At 43.0% G+C, this 13638-nt stretch overlaps 1 protein-coding gene across 1 annotated transcript in view; it reads right to left on the bottom strand.

Annotated features, from left to right (window-relative positions):
- Positions 1-2127: 2127 nt before the first annotated feature.
- Positions 2128-13638, bottom strand: part of Nup205 (nucleoporin 205) — a 67696-nt gene continuing 56185 nt past the window's right edge. The window contains exons 36-43 of the mRNA XM_028768385.1: positions 13213-13289; positions 11021-11149; positions 10720-10840; positions 5742-5908; positions 4932-5055; positions 4372-4500; positions 3661-3719; positions 2128-2479 (exon numbers count right to left, since the gene is read on the bottom strand). Of these exons, the coding sequence (XP_028624218.1) occupies positions 2327-2479; positions 3661-3719; positions 4372-4500; positions 4932-5055; positions 5742-5908; positions 10720-10840; positions 11021-11149; positions 13213-13289 (959 nt within the window). The 3' untranslated portion in view covers positions 2128-2326. The remainder of the gene's footprint in view (positions 2480-3660; positions 3720-4371; positions 4501-4931; positions 5056-5741; positions 5909-10719; positions 10841-11020; positions 11150-13212; positions 13290-13638) is intronic.

The raw sequence follows: 13638 nt of genomic DNA, 5'->3' as shown, positions 1-13638 counted from the left end.
GTCTGTTCTAAGTGTGCACGGACGCCTAATGATCTGTGTGTGGGTACTCTCTGTGCCACCATGCACAGAGGACAACATCCTGGAGTTAGTTCTCTCCCTCTACTAGATGTATTCCAAATTCAAACTCAGGGCATCAGCCTTGGCAGAAAACACCTTTATGCACTGAGCTATCTTGCTGCTGGCCCAATGTTGTGATCTTGGTGACAGACAACGGCTTGATGGAGACAGATGTCAGTGGCAGAGCATCTGTCTACCATGAGTGAGGCCTTAGGTTCATCCCAGGATCATAAAAGACAAGCGGGCCAGTGAGTGGCAGGCAAGAGGCTTACATTTTGGATCCAGTAGTTACATGTCTCCCTAAGATGTCCTTCTAACAGGACATTTTCTAGCTAACAGCTGTTGTTTAGCTGGTGGGCAGCAAATTACTTCCAAAACCTAACAATGGCCAAGTCTTTTAATGAAAATGCTTAAAAACTGTAGAAATTTTGTTTAAAGATTGAAAAACAAAAACTATCAACCACAATAGTACAGAATTAAGACGAATGCTCTGCTTCCGCTTAAGTCAGCCCCCAGCCGTCTCAGTAGCCTCTTACGTACAGAGCTAAAACTGCCGCTGGAAGGAACACCCAGTCATGGACAGGGAAGAGGAGTGATTCCGTAATCTTCTGTCTGTGGCAATCACATTAATGAGAATATAGGCAGATGAGCTGTCACAATTCTTTTTTATTACTTTTACTTTTTTACAGTCCAGTCATTACTCCCTCATGGTTCCATGCCTCCTCCCCACTGTCTCCAAGAGGATGTCCCCACCCCACCCCTGCCAGGCCTCCCTACTCCCTGAGGCTGAAAGTCTCTAGGGGGTTAGGTATGTCTTCTCTCACGGAGGCCAGACCAGGCAGTTCTCTGCTGTCTATGTGGGGGTGAAGGCTGGGGACGGGTGACGCTAGTACCAGCTAGTGTATGCTGCCTGGATGGTGGCTCCGTGTCTGAGAGATCTCAGGTGTCCAGGATAGTTGAGACTGCTGGTCTTGCTATGGGGTAGCTCTCCTCCTCAGCCTTTCCCTAATTCAACCACAGGCAGGGGTCCCCGACTTCAGTCCAATGGTTGGGTGTAAGTATCTGCTTCTCTCGGTCAGGTGCTTGTTGGGGCTCTCTGAGGGCAGCCATGCTAGGCTCCTGTCTGTAAGTACACCATAACATCAGTAATAGAGTCAGGCCATGGGGCATCCCCTTGAGATGGATCCTAATTTGGGCCTGTAACTGAACCTCCTTTCCCTCAGTCTCGTCTTCATTTTTGTCCCTGAAGTTCTTTCAGACAGGAACAATTCTGGGTCAGAGTTTTGACTGTGGGATGGTAACTCCATCCCTCCACTTGATGCCCCATCTTTCTAGTGGAGGTGGACTCTACATTCCCTCTCCCCACTGCAGGGCATCTCATCTCCCTCCCTTCAAGTCCTGAGAGTCTCTCACCTCCCAGGTCTCTGGTACATTCTAGAGGGTCCCCTCCCCTACCTCCCAAGATTGCTGGCCCTCGGGACTTCACTCCTGTCCCTGTCCCCTGCCTCCCCTACCTCCCACTCCCACCAATCATGTTCCCCCTTTCCCCTCCTCCTCCTCCTCTCTAAATCCTGCCCTCCCTCCCTCTACCTCCTGTGATTGCTTTCTTCTCCCTCCCAAGTGGGATTAAAGCATCCTCACTTGGGCCCTTCAGCTTGTTAACATTCTTGAGTTCTGTGGATTGTAACCTGGGTATTCTGTACTTTTTTTTGGCTAATATCCATTTATTAGTGAGTACATACCATTCATGTCCTTTTGGATCTGAATTAACACACTCAGGATATTTTCAAGGAAACAAAGACAGATTGTATCATCATTTGAAATGCAGGAAAGGCTGAGGCTAATTCTAGGGGAAGGCTTGACTTCTTTGAGTCGTTAGTTTTCAAGGTACGAGCATGGCTGTAGTTCATTACCCACTCTATGCTAGAGCACCTGAGCATCACAAAGGCGTGAAGTATGTATAATGTCTGAAAACAAACTGCTGTTCAGATTCTCTACATGGGAAAAACCCTAAGCATCAAACTATTTTTATGTGAAGAGACTCAATAATTTCAAAAGTCTGACCCTACATTTGCTTATTTTTAAAAAGTGTTTTATTGTTCGTTCACAAGTGAGGGTGAAATGAGGCAGAGGTTTACAGAAAAGATGTCCATATATAAAGAAAGAAATAGCAAAATATCTTTTGGTCATAATTTAGAAATAAAGTCATCTATAAAAAAGAGATGGTTTTCTTCAGTTCATCTCTTCCACAGAAGAGAAAGCACAGTTCTCAGTTCCTTGATATCCTCAGCAGGCCACGAATACGTCTGATAAGAGCCTGTATGAAACTATAGCGGGATCGAACTTTGGAGTATAAGCCTTCGATGTCAAGAAGTTTCTTTTGCAGCGATTCTCCGAAAGCGTTGACGGCATCAGACTGAAGCTGGAGGTAGCACAGATATCCTTTTGTTAGTGCATTACTTCTCAGGTATTGCGTTCTGTAGCTCCAGATTCAGAACACTGTTACCCTATGCTTTTTTCTTTAATCTTTTTAAAATTTAATTATTCACTTTACATCTCAATTGCCACCCCACCAGTCCCTGATCTCCTCTCAGTCCTACCCTTAGAAGCCCCTCTCCTACTACCCCCTCCCCTTGGGTACCACCCACCCTGGGACACCCAGTAATGGAGTCTTTCTTACATAAAGTAAGGTGATTTCAGAGTATCGGCCTAGCATGTGCAACGCCTTGGGTTTGAAACCTAGTGCCACCACTACCCCACACTTACCTTACTCACACATACACTGACAAAAGGCACTCTCTATGTAAAATACCATCAAATTTTTTTCATGGGGTGCCAAATTCACTAAAAATTTACATTTCTACATCAGAATGTTTTTGTCATTTTAATTCCTGTACAAATGTATATAAATTAAAGATATATCTTAAGTAACAACAATTGTTGATGCTGATATACTGATATATATACAAAAAAAAAAATAGCTCCTAAAGGTCATACCAAAAGTTGTTAAGGGGCTTGAAAGAGAGCTCAGTGGTTGAGAGCATCTCTTCCAGAGGACCTGGGTTCAATTCCCAGCACCCACATGGCAGCGCACAACCATCTGTCAAACTTCAGATTCAGGAGAGCCTCATGCCCTTTGCTGACTTCTATGGGCAACAAGCACACATGTGGTGCACAGGCATACATGCAAGCAAAACACATACATAAAATAAATGTCTTTTTTTATTTTTATTTTTTTAATTTGTTAAGAGTAGTGCCAGGCTAGAGATACTATGCTGTTAAGAACACTTGCTACTCTTACAGAGAATCAGGGTTCGGTTTCTAGTATCCACATCAGGCAGCTCACAGCTTCCTCTAACTCCAGTTCCAGGGGATCGGAAGCCCACTTCTGGCCTACCAGGGTGTCCAGGCACACATACGGTGCACATACATATACAAAGACACTTTCATATATATATATATATATATATATATATATGTAAAATAAAAATTCTTTTTAAAAAAAGTGTCTTTAGGGAATGAAAAGAAACTTTTACTTTCTACTTTATCAACAACCAGGCTTTCCTCTTATAGAGAAAAGAATATACAATGATAGACCCTTACCTGGTCTATATCATGTTGGTTCACTTGAGCCATGTTATTTCTGAAGTCCAGATTGGGTTCTGAGAAAAAAAGAATCTGGCAATCAGAGACACAGTGAAGCAGCTTTGCAAGTGCGTCTCCTGCACAGCAGAGGCACTGCACATGAAGAAGAGGTGGTGAGGGTCTGAGGCTGAGCTTTGAGCTCGAGAAGCCTGAGAAGCACATCCCAGCCCAGGATGGGTCTCACACTCCTCTAGGAGTCTAATGCATCTTCATTGTCTCAGAGCTCACCCCAGCACAGAAACAATGGCCTGTGTCTATTCTAGAAAATTAGCTATGATGTGACTCTACAGCTGAGGGAAACCTACTACAGGAAAGTGAAGGACAACCCATGAACAGGCTCCAGAACCATTTCTCATTGGCAGAAAATAAGATACAAAAGGCAGTTGTGTTTATTGTTTAGCTCTCCAGCACTCAATTCACTGAGTAATCTAAGACACATAAAACTAAGGTCACTTGGAGTAGTTTGTCGTGTACATTCACAGTCCAGTTACTCAGGAGATTGGATCAATTACGCCAGAATTTTAGGACCTGTCTGGATAATAAAACAAGACCTTCCTTGCTGAAAGAAAAAAAAGAAAAAGAAAAGAAAACAACAGAAAGAAGTATCTGACTTTTCAGGGCCCTAAAGGCATACACATTTCTGGCTCATCTGTTTTGAGAACAGCTCACCTTGTAGTCTTCTGCTTTTAAATAAAGTCCTAGAGGCAAACAATGAATCTTGGGAATCCATTGGAGTGCAATGTAACAAGTAGTACTCCAGATGGCGCCAAAGAATAAACAGGCAGGTCTCGATGATATCTGGGAGTTCAGATTAAAGAAGAATGTCATCAAGTATTTTTTTAGCAAACCAGATTCTGGTAAGGAGAAAAGGAAGAGGCTGTGTTTAATTATCCACCATGAACTTGCTCTAAGAGACAGGGATGAAGTTCCACTGAACATGCTTCAGAAAAAGCCACACAGTGAGCTACAAGAGGTGAGGCCCACAGGCTGCTGCTGTGCACTAGCCACTTGCCCAGCCAGCCAGCATCTGGACAGTGTACAGTGCTCATCGTTCCTCTAGAAGGTGAGACTAAGATAACACTGTGGAAACACACCAGGCATTCATTGGGCAGAGAGGACAGGCCACAGGACAACAATTATGTCCCTTTCTATATGGTTTCTATATGGTGTAAGAAGTAAGTATAGCACATTCGAGGGCCTGCACGCGGGCTGCAGCCGCAGAAGGATACAGGAACAGAGAGACAGCAGCTTGGCACGGTTGTTGATCAGCTTCACCAGACGACGTCTTGCTAAGACGCACTTCTGCGCAGTAGAGATTTTATCAATGCCAGCAGGCATCACAGACTGGCATAACTAAGGAAAAAAAAGACGTATAAACTGTAACAACTTTAAATGACCTACTATGAGCATGTCATTACAGTAAGAACTGTGAAAATACTCAAATGTATTTATACTGCCTCGTACACAAGAGTTTTAGTCTAATGCATGAGAGTCAAGCAATTTCCACATGGATGTTTGCCTGCTGCCTTTGCAAGTCTGTTTAAAAGACACTTCTAATTTCCTAGTGGCCCACCAGCCCTTGGGGTCCTACTAATAAAAACAAAAATGCTTTCCAAGAGTAGGTAAAGAAGCTGGCATGAATTTGCTAGGTATCTTCTGGAGAAAGTGGAATGGTGGATATGTGTCAGATTTAAGGGATCAAGACTAAAGCATGAAGATGCTGAAGACTCAGAGACAACTTCCCAAGTCCTACTGTAACAGCAAGCCCCGTTTCTCTGCAGCTTTTGAAGAGACTGCTGGGAGCTCCTTTTCAGGGCAGCCACTCCTATTTTCTTGAAAAGAGCTACTGGGCTGTTAATGAGCCAAGATGTCTGTGCTCACAAGGTACACGGCAAAGGAAAATCACTGCAGATCCCTTAGCAGCATGGAGTCTCTCACTGTTACTCCTGAGCCCAAGCCCACGAGCGCAAGCCCAGTACCTGGGCCCTTGTGGTGTAGCAGTGACTTTTCAAGCCCCACAGTCATTACAAGGTTCATACCTCTTTTATCTCATCTGGGGGAAGTTGTTCTACATTCTGCAGCTTGTTGACGCTGCGACGGTGACTGTCATAATAGCTAAAGAAATCACTGGCACTCTGTTTCAGCAGGTAGATAATAATGCCCAAGCCAGGCAGGCGCCAATACGGAACGACTGGAACCTGGGTATCTAATAGTAAGAGAAAACAGTGTTGTATTTGAATGCATTTCTATGGCTTTCATTTGTTTTACAAAGGGAGAACATGAATAAAGTCCTCCACTACCACACATTACACAGTTGGGGAAATCACAGGGGTTAGCACACGTAGAGTGCAATGGATAAGCCTCACTCTGGGAAAACAACTTTTTATGAATTTTTAGCCATCTATAAAAATTAAAGATGCTCTGTAATTTAGGTCATGTAAACTATGATTAATAACAACCCAAGATTACTTTTAGACACTACTGTTGGAGCTGGCTAACAACTGTCTTCTGTAACTCTGGTTCCAGAAGATCTGATGCCCTCTCCTGGCCTCCAAAGGCTCTGTACACAAACGGTACAGACATACAGGCAGGCAAAAACATCCTGTGCATGAGAGGAAAATCAATCTCAAGCCCATGGGGGCTCACAGAAACTGAACCATCAACCAAAGAGCATGCATGGGCTGGACCTAGGCCCCTGCACAGATGTAGCAGATGTGCAGCTTGGTCTCCATGTGGGTCCCTAACAATCAGAGGGTGGGCTGTCCCCGACTCTGTGGCCTGCCTTTGGGTCCCTCTTTCCTAGCTCTACTGCTTTGTATGGCCTCAGTGGGAGAGGATGCCCCTAGCCTTGCTGTGACTTGTGCCAGGGTGGGTTGGTACCCATGGAGCAACCTCCCCTTGAGAAGTAGAGGGAGAATGAGGGGGTGACTGGGAGGAGAGGCAGAAGGGGGCTGTGATCAGGATGTAAAGTGAATAAATACATAATTTAAGGAAGAAAAAAATCAACCTAAAAAAAGAAAATTAAACACCTCTGTCAGTTCCCAGAAGAAGCGGCTAAGTGCTGCTGTAGTTACTGCGTACATGCACAGCTGGAGTCTCTGAGAGTTACGAAGTATGGCCAGTGAGCACCTTTATTAGTGAGGATTAGGAAAACTACACACACATGTACTCACATAAACTTTTTAAAGGTTTATTTTATATGTATGAGTGTTTTGTCTACATGTCTGTATTTGCACCAATGTGTGTGTTGATGGTGTGAGCTACCATGTTGGTGCTACCAACTAAAGCTGGGTCCTCTTCAGGAACAGTAAGTGTTCTTATCTGCTGAGCCACCTCTCCAGTCCCACAAACCATATACACTGTTAGGCATTCTTAATCCAAAGTAAAACAATTCCCATTTCAGCCACTGGTTCCAGTCACCTGTGGTCACTTCTGATCTGCATTGATCTGGTTGCTGAACTGACAGCTCAAAGTCATTCTCCCAAAGAAACAGTTGAAAACTTAACTGGATTTAATGTTGCCCTGTCTCACTATGACAACTTCCTCTGGGAGCAAAACAAAGCAACTTGCCTTTCACTTGGCTACCTTCCAGTGAGGTGCAAAAAGCAGTGGGTTTAGGAATAGCCTGGGAAACACTGACAAAAAGAACAGAAATGAGGAAGTCACTGGTAGGTGACTTTCAATCGAAAGGGGTCTCTGGACAGGATTCCTAATCATTCTATACCCAAACTAATTAAGCTAACTGGGCCAGAAAGACAATTTTCCCTTCATGTTGGTAAGGACAAACAAAGATTAGGATTCTCCCATGGATTCTCCTTCCTTGCAGCAAACTGGAATGACTCCTTGGAAATCACCATATCTCATGCTAAACCAGTATCCAACAGCTTTGTCTTTTGTGTGTGTTCCAGAATGGCAACCTGAACCAACCCACAATCCTGACCTGCATACTAACTTTTGAAGACACCAGAGGGTAAGTCAGCCTACCTAGCACCTAAAAGCTTACTGTCATGTGACAGAAACTCAGAATTGTGACACATAACCCACTCTGGACACGGAGCACAGCATGAGCAGATTTGGCATCAAAGCTAACTTACTGTGTGTTCTCACTTTTTGCCCAGCTAGCTGTCTGTCTGTCTGTCTGTCTTAGGATTTTACTGCTGTGAACAGACACCATGACCAAGGCAAGTCTTATAAAGGACAACATTTAATTGGGGCTAGCTTATAGGTTCAGTGGTTCAGTCCATTATCATCAAAGAGGGACCCAGGCAGGCATGGTGCAGGTAGAGCTTAGAGTTCTACATCTTTATCTCAAGCCTGCTAATGGAAGACTTGTTTCCAGGCAGCTAGGATGAGAGTCTTATAGCCTAGGGCCCCCCCCCCCCCCACACACACACAGTGACACACCTACTCCAACAGGGCCACACTTCCAAATAGTGCCACTCCCTGGGCCAAGCATATTCAACCATGACATTCCACTCCCTGGCTCCCATAGGCTTGTTCAAACATACGAGTCTATGGGACCATACCTAAACATAGCATAACACAAAATACATTTAGTCCAACTTCCAAAGTCCCCATAGTCTACAGCAGCCTCAACAATGTTAAAAGTCCAAAGTTCAAAGTCTCTTCTGAGATTCACCCAATCACTTAACTGTAATCCCCAAAGCAAGACAGGAAACTAGTTGGGCAAACTGCAAATTCTGCATCTCCATGACTGATATCAAAGCAGTCTTCAGATCTCTAACTCCTTTTTTATCTTTGCTGACTGTAAGAAACTTCCTTATCCTTGGCTGGTTCCCCACCCTGTTAGCAGCTTTCCTCAGAGATAAACCATGGCTCTGGCATCTTGAGCATCTTGGGGTCTCTAAGCCAACTTCAATGTTACAACTTAAAATATCTAAAATCCACACATGATCTGCTGGGCTCCTCCAAAGGGGTGGCATCACTTCTCCAGCTCTGCCCTGTGTAGTACTCTAAGCTCAGGTTGATCCATTCCACTGCTGCTATTGTTCTTGGTGATCATCCCATGGTACTAGCATCTCCAAAACACTGGGGACTTCTGTTGTAAGTATGCTTCACCAATAGTCTCTCATAGGCTCTCTTCATGATGCCAAGCCTCAACTCCTTTGCATGGCTCCTTCAGTCCTGGGCTATCAACTACAACTGACGCTGCACCTTCACCAATGACCTTCCATGGCCTCTGACAGTGCTGAGCCTCAGCTGTTCTTCATGATCCCTTCACGCCTTCAAAACCTATACCACCTCAGTTGACTCTTACATATCACCAAGTAAAGCTGCTGCAGGAGGTACAACCTTGGCTATCTCTGGAACATAGCTTCTTTGTGCTCTCAGAGAACACCAGAAGATTTCACCTCAGTGATGCTGGTCTCTTCTTAATCGCCACTAATTTCTTAGCTTCAGCTAACCAGCATCAATTGTCCCAGTATTCTCTCCTATTCTGGACCCTAAATCCAGGGCCACGTGGTCAAAGCTGCTGAGTTCTGCTGTTTGCTGGGGCTGGAACACGGCCCCTTGTTCTATTACATTATCACTAGCTTTCTGTTTCCCACCTCCTTCACTGCCAAACTTGGCTGTCCTGGAACTTCCTCCATAGACTGACTTTAAATTCAGAGATCTGCATGGCTCTGTCTCCTGGCCTTAAATGTGTGTACCAGCATGCCTGGATCTAAGCCTTTCCTCACCAAGAACTTGTTTTGTCTCAGGCTGGCCTTGAAGTCAGAGATCTGCTTGGCTTTATCTCCTGAGATTAAAAGTGTGTACCACCATGCCTGGATCTAAATTTAGCTGGGTAAGATCTTGCCCCAAAGTCCCATAATTCCTATATCATAAAATTCAGCTCCATTCTACTTCCTGGTGCCTCTTTAATAAACTAACCATATATTTTATATTTTTCCTTTCTGAGCTTGCTACACTTGTTCAAAATGTTCTTCATGAGACTTAGCCAGAAAACAAAGGCTCTGCTGGGCTTTTCTGAGACTTCCTTTGTCAATGCAATTAATATAAATCTCTTTACCTTAGCCTCAGGTAGACTCTTCAGACAAGGGCAAAAAGCAGCCACATTCTTCATCAAAATACCACAAAAACAGTCTCTAGACCACATACTGAATTTCTTCTCTACTGAAACCTCTTGGGCCAGGTCTGCACAGTTCAAATCACTCTCAGCAACAAAGTCTTCCATATTCTTACTAAGATAACCCATTAAGCCCCATTTAAAGCATTCCACCACTTTTCAAATCCAAAGTCACCAAATCCTCATTCTTCCAAACAACCGTGGTCAGGCCTATCACAGCAATATCCCACTCCTGGTACCAATTTATATTAGTCAGGGTCTCTATCCCTGTAAAAAAACATCATGATCAAGAAGCAAGTTGAGGAGGAAACGGTTTATTCAGCTTACACTTCCACATTTTTCATCACCAAAGGAAGTCAGGACTGAACTCAAGCAAGTCAGGAAGCAGGAGCTGATGCAGAGGCCATGGAGGGATGTTATTTACTGGCTTGCTTCCCCTGGCTTGCTCAGCTTGCTTTCTTATAGAACCCAGGACTACCAGCCTAGAAATGGCACCACCCACAATGGGCCCTCTCCCCTTGATTACTGAAAAAAATGCCTTACAGCTGGATCTCATGAAGGCATTTCCTCAACTGAAGCTCCTTTCTCTGTGATAACTCCAACTTGTGTCAAGGTGACACACAAAACTAGCCAGTACACTCTCTAATCCTAGGTACATTTTTTGAGGTCTCTGGTATTAGGTAAAACTATGCTCCCCCACATGAGGCTTTAGCCTCAAAACTCCTAAGACTTTCCTTACCTCTATGCTTCCTCTCACACAGATCTGACAACAGTGCCTCATACACTTGCTTTAAAAAGTCATTTTAAAATTTTCACATTAGTAACTCATCAAGAACAAACTGCATTTCACTGGAGCCAAGATGCAGAGCTGTATCTGACCCTAACAATGCTATGCCTCAGAGGAAGCAAACAAGCCCCAGGCTCACCTTGCCGTGCTCCATCTCTGTTAACCGTCTCTGAAAGGCTAGGGGTGAAGAGACACACAGCACTCTGGAGGGAGTTCTGTTGCATGAATGACTGGCAATATTCCATTACATTGGCACAAATCTATAATGAAGAAAAGGAGTGTAACTAAAATGTTAGGCTAAAAATTCCCCAAAGTCATAGAAATCTAAACTACAGGAGAACAAGGCCTAAGTCAATTTGTGAAATGACACACAACTGCTATTTTTGTCAAACTTTCTGAAACCATAAGAACTTCAGGGACACCATTTCTCCCCGCCTTACCTGCTGCATGGCCAGCTCGATCTCATCTTTCTTGCTCGCCCTATCTCCCTCCACACTATCATCTTGGAATTTAAACTGCCGCAGTCTGTCAGAGCCACCAAAGCGACTTAGTAGGCCTAAGCACTGGCGCTAAGGAAAAATAAAAGACACGTCGTTCACTTCAGGGTGAAAGTGTTCAGCATTAGTGATCTTGTTTTTCTTGAGGAAGAAAAGAAGAGGAAAATTCAGTACAAAGTAGAATTATTCTTGAAAGCACCTGATATCTTCCTACTGAGACAACCAAGGTAAGCTTTACTAAGATTCACCTTTTTGCAAAGAAGGGACATACCAAATTTTTTCCACAAAGAATTCCTAATATAACCTAAATGTTTGTGAAGAAAATTTACGTTGTATATAAAAATATTAAATAATTCTTTATGGAACAGTTATAAAACAAAATACACATTAATAAATAAAAGTTAATAAGAAGAGGCAACTAGAAGATATTCAGTAACAAATCCTGCTCTGTCTCTCAAGACTCAAACTTAAAAGGCTGTAACTCCTGCTTCCTGGGACTCCCTGAAAGGGCTGGGCATTTATAGGCAGCCTTGGCAGGTGGCATGCAGATGATAGGGCCCATGGGATGGCTCCTGAGCAGGTCAAGGCCAAGCTTGACAATATGGATTTGGCCACTGGGGCCTATATGTGGGAGAGAACAGACTCCCACAAGTTATTCTCTGACTTCCATGTGTACACAATGGAACATGTGTGCACACATACATACATACACAATAAATAAGGTATTAATTTTTAAGATAATAAAAATATTGGTAGCCTCAAATCTAAGTACTTTCCCCAAGGTTTGCTGCTTTTACAGATAAAATAGACATGCCCAAGAAGGCACCAAAAAGGTCTTTCTCCCCCTTTTGATGAAAGAAGAATGTAAGGGGAAAATTTTGGTGGATTTTGGTAGGGAATTTAAGTCCTTCTGTAAAGTTATTTAATAATAAAATGTCAAACATTACCATGTGCATGTACTTGAACCTAACTAAACGAGATACGTGAGTCGACAGTCTTCCTCATCATCTCTGCAGGATGAGAACCTCAAAGCCAGCCTTGCTCGAGCCTGGAAAGCACTCCTCTACTGAGTCCTGACTTTTTTTTTTTTTTTTGAAAACTTAGAAAAATAGTTTATAAAAAGGTAACAGGTTAAGAAAATTATTGTATTAAAACAATAGAATGTAAATTCTTGTATCTAATTATTTAAAGCTAGTAACATGGGACAATGTTTAGGTCAAAGAAGGCCAGTAGGCTCTTCAGAAGCCTTTGATAAAAATACTTAATTGATAAATTAATATGTTTAAAATATACTAAAAGATTATACATATGAAAAATTTAAGATAAACTAACAATAATATCTAAAAACCAATTTTAGAAAAGGCAAAGCACTTAATATGCAAAGGCAGGAAAGTGAACAGCTCAAGGTCAGACTAGCTACATGAGACCCTGCCTCAAAAACCCGAGAGAGAGCAAGGGGGTAAGGGGCCGGGCAGGGGCAACTGTCTGTGTAAGGACAACAAATGCTGTGTAAAGAGCAACAGCAGGAGGCGGCAGGGCATGCCTATAGTTCCAGCACATCGGAAGCAGAGGAATGAAGACTGCTGCAAGTTCAAGGCCAGCCTAGTCTAAACAGGTTCCAGAGTTGCTAGTCTAAACAAGGGGTGCACAGAAATACTCTTCTCAAAAAACAAACGAACATGGGCTAGAGAGATGGCTCAGAGATTAAGAGCACTGACTGCTCTTCAGAGGTCCTGAGTTCAATTCCCAGCATCCACATGGTGGCTCACAATCATCTGTAAAGGGATCTGATGCCTTCTTCTGGTGTTTCTGAAGACAGCTACAGTGTACTCACATATATAAAATAAACAAATCTTTAAAAAAAAAAAAAGAGCAAAAAACAAAAGTAAAATGAACAATTGTTTATGGCTTACTCATTAATAACATTTACACAGAATTATGAACATTAAACATTAATATAAAAGCTCTGTGATACAGCATGTTGGAAATACTGTGGCAGAAAAACAGGAATAAAGACATTAACTCTTCACCTGCAATGGGAAGTAAGAAGGTGATTCTGGGAAAATCAAGAAGTGGCAACAATGCCGGTTATCGAGTCATCAGAGAACCGATGAAAGCTGAACCCTGTCAGTTACCTGAAACCTTGTGATGTGTCCCTGGAGCTCCATTAAGGATCCTTCATTCACATCTACGTCAAGTTCATTTAACATACCTATAAAACGTAGAATATATGTCAATGTAGTTTCATACTAAAATGAAAACACAGAAACTAGAGAATGCTTCTGGCATTTTCTATTCTTTAATGAATGCGCAGACGCCTGCCATGAAAGCTTTGAGAAACAGGATCTTCTAAAGACTGTTAAGTATCTTTTATGTCAGCAACACTAGCTCAAGGGTATTCACACATAACCTAAAATCTAGGTAGGTACTTTCAAAAGTATTTTTTAAAGTTTAAGAAAGGGGCTAGAGAAACAGCTTAGCAGATAAGAACACTGGCTGCTTTTTCAGAGGATCAGGGTTCATATCCCAGCAACCACATGGTGGCTTACAACCACCTGTAA

The sequence above is a fragment of the Grammomys surdaster genome, unplaced genomic scaffold (assembly GCF_004785775.1).
Source record: "Grammomys surdaster isolate TR1022 unplaced genomic scaffold, NIH_TR_1.0 186, whole genome shotgun sequence".
NCBI lineage: Eukaryota > Metazoa > Chordata > Mammalia > Rodentia > Muridae > Grammomys > Grammomys surdaster.
The sequence above is the reverse complement of the archived record's forward strand: the minus strand, read 5'-3'. Positions and strand labels throughout refer to the sequence as shown.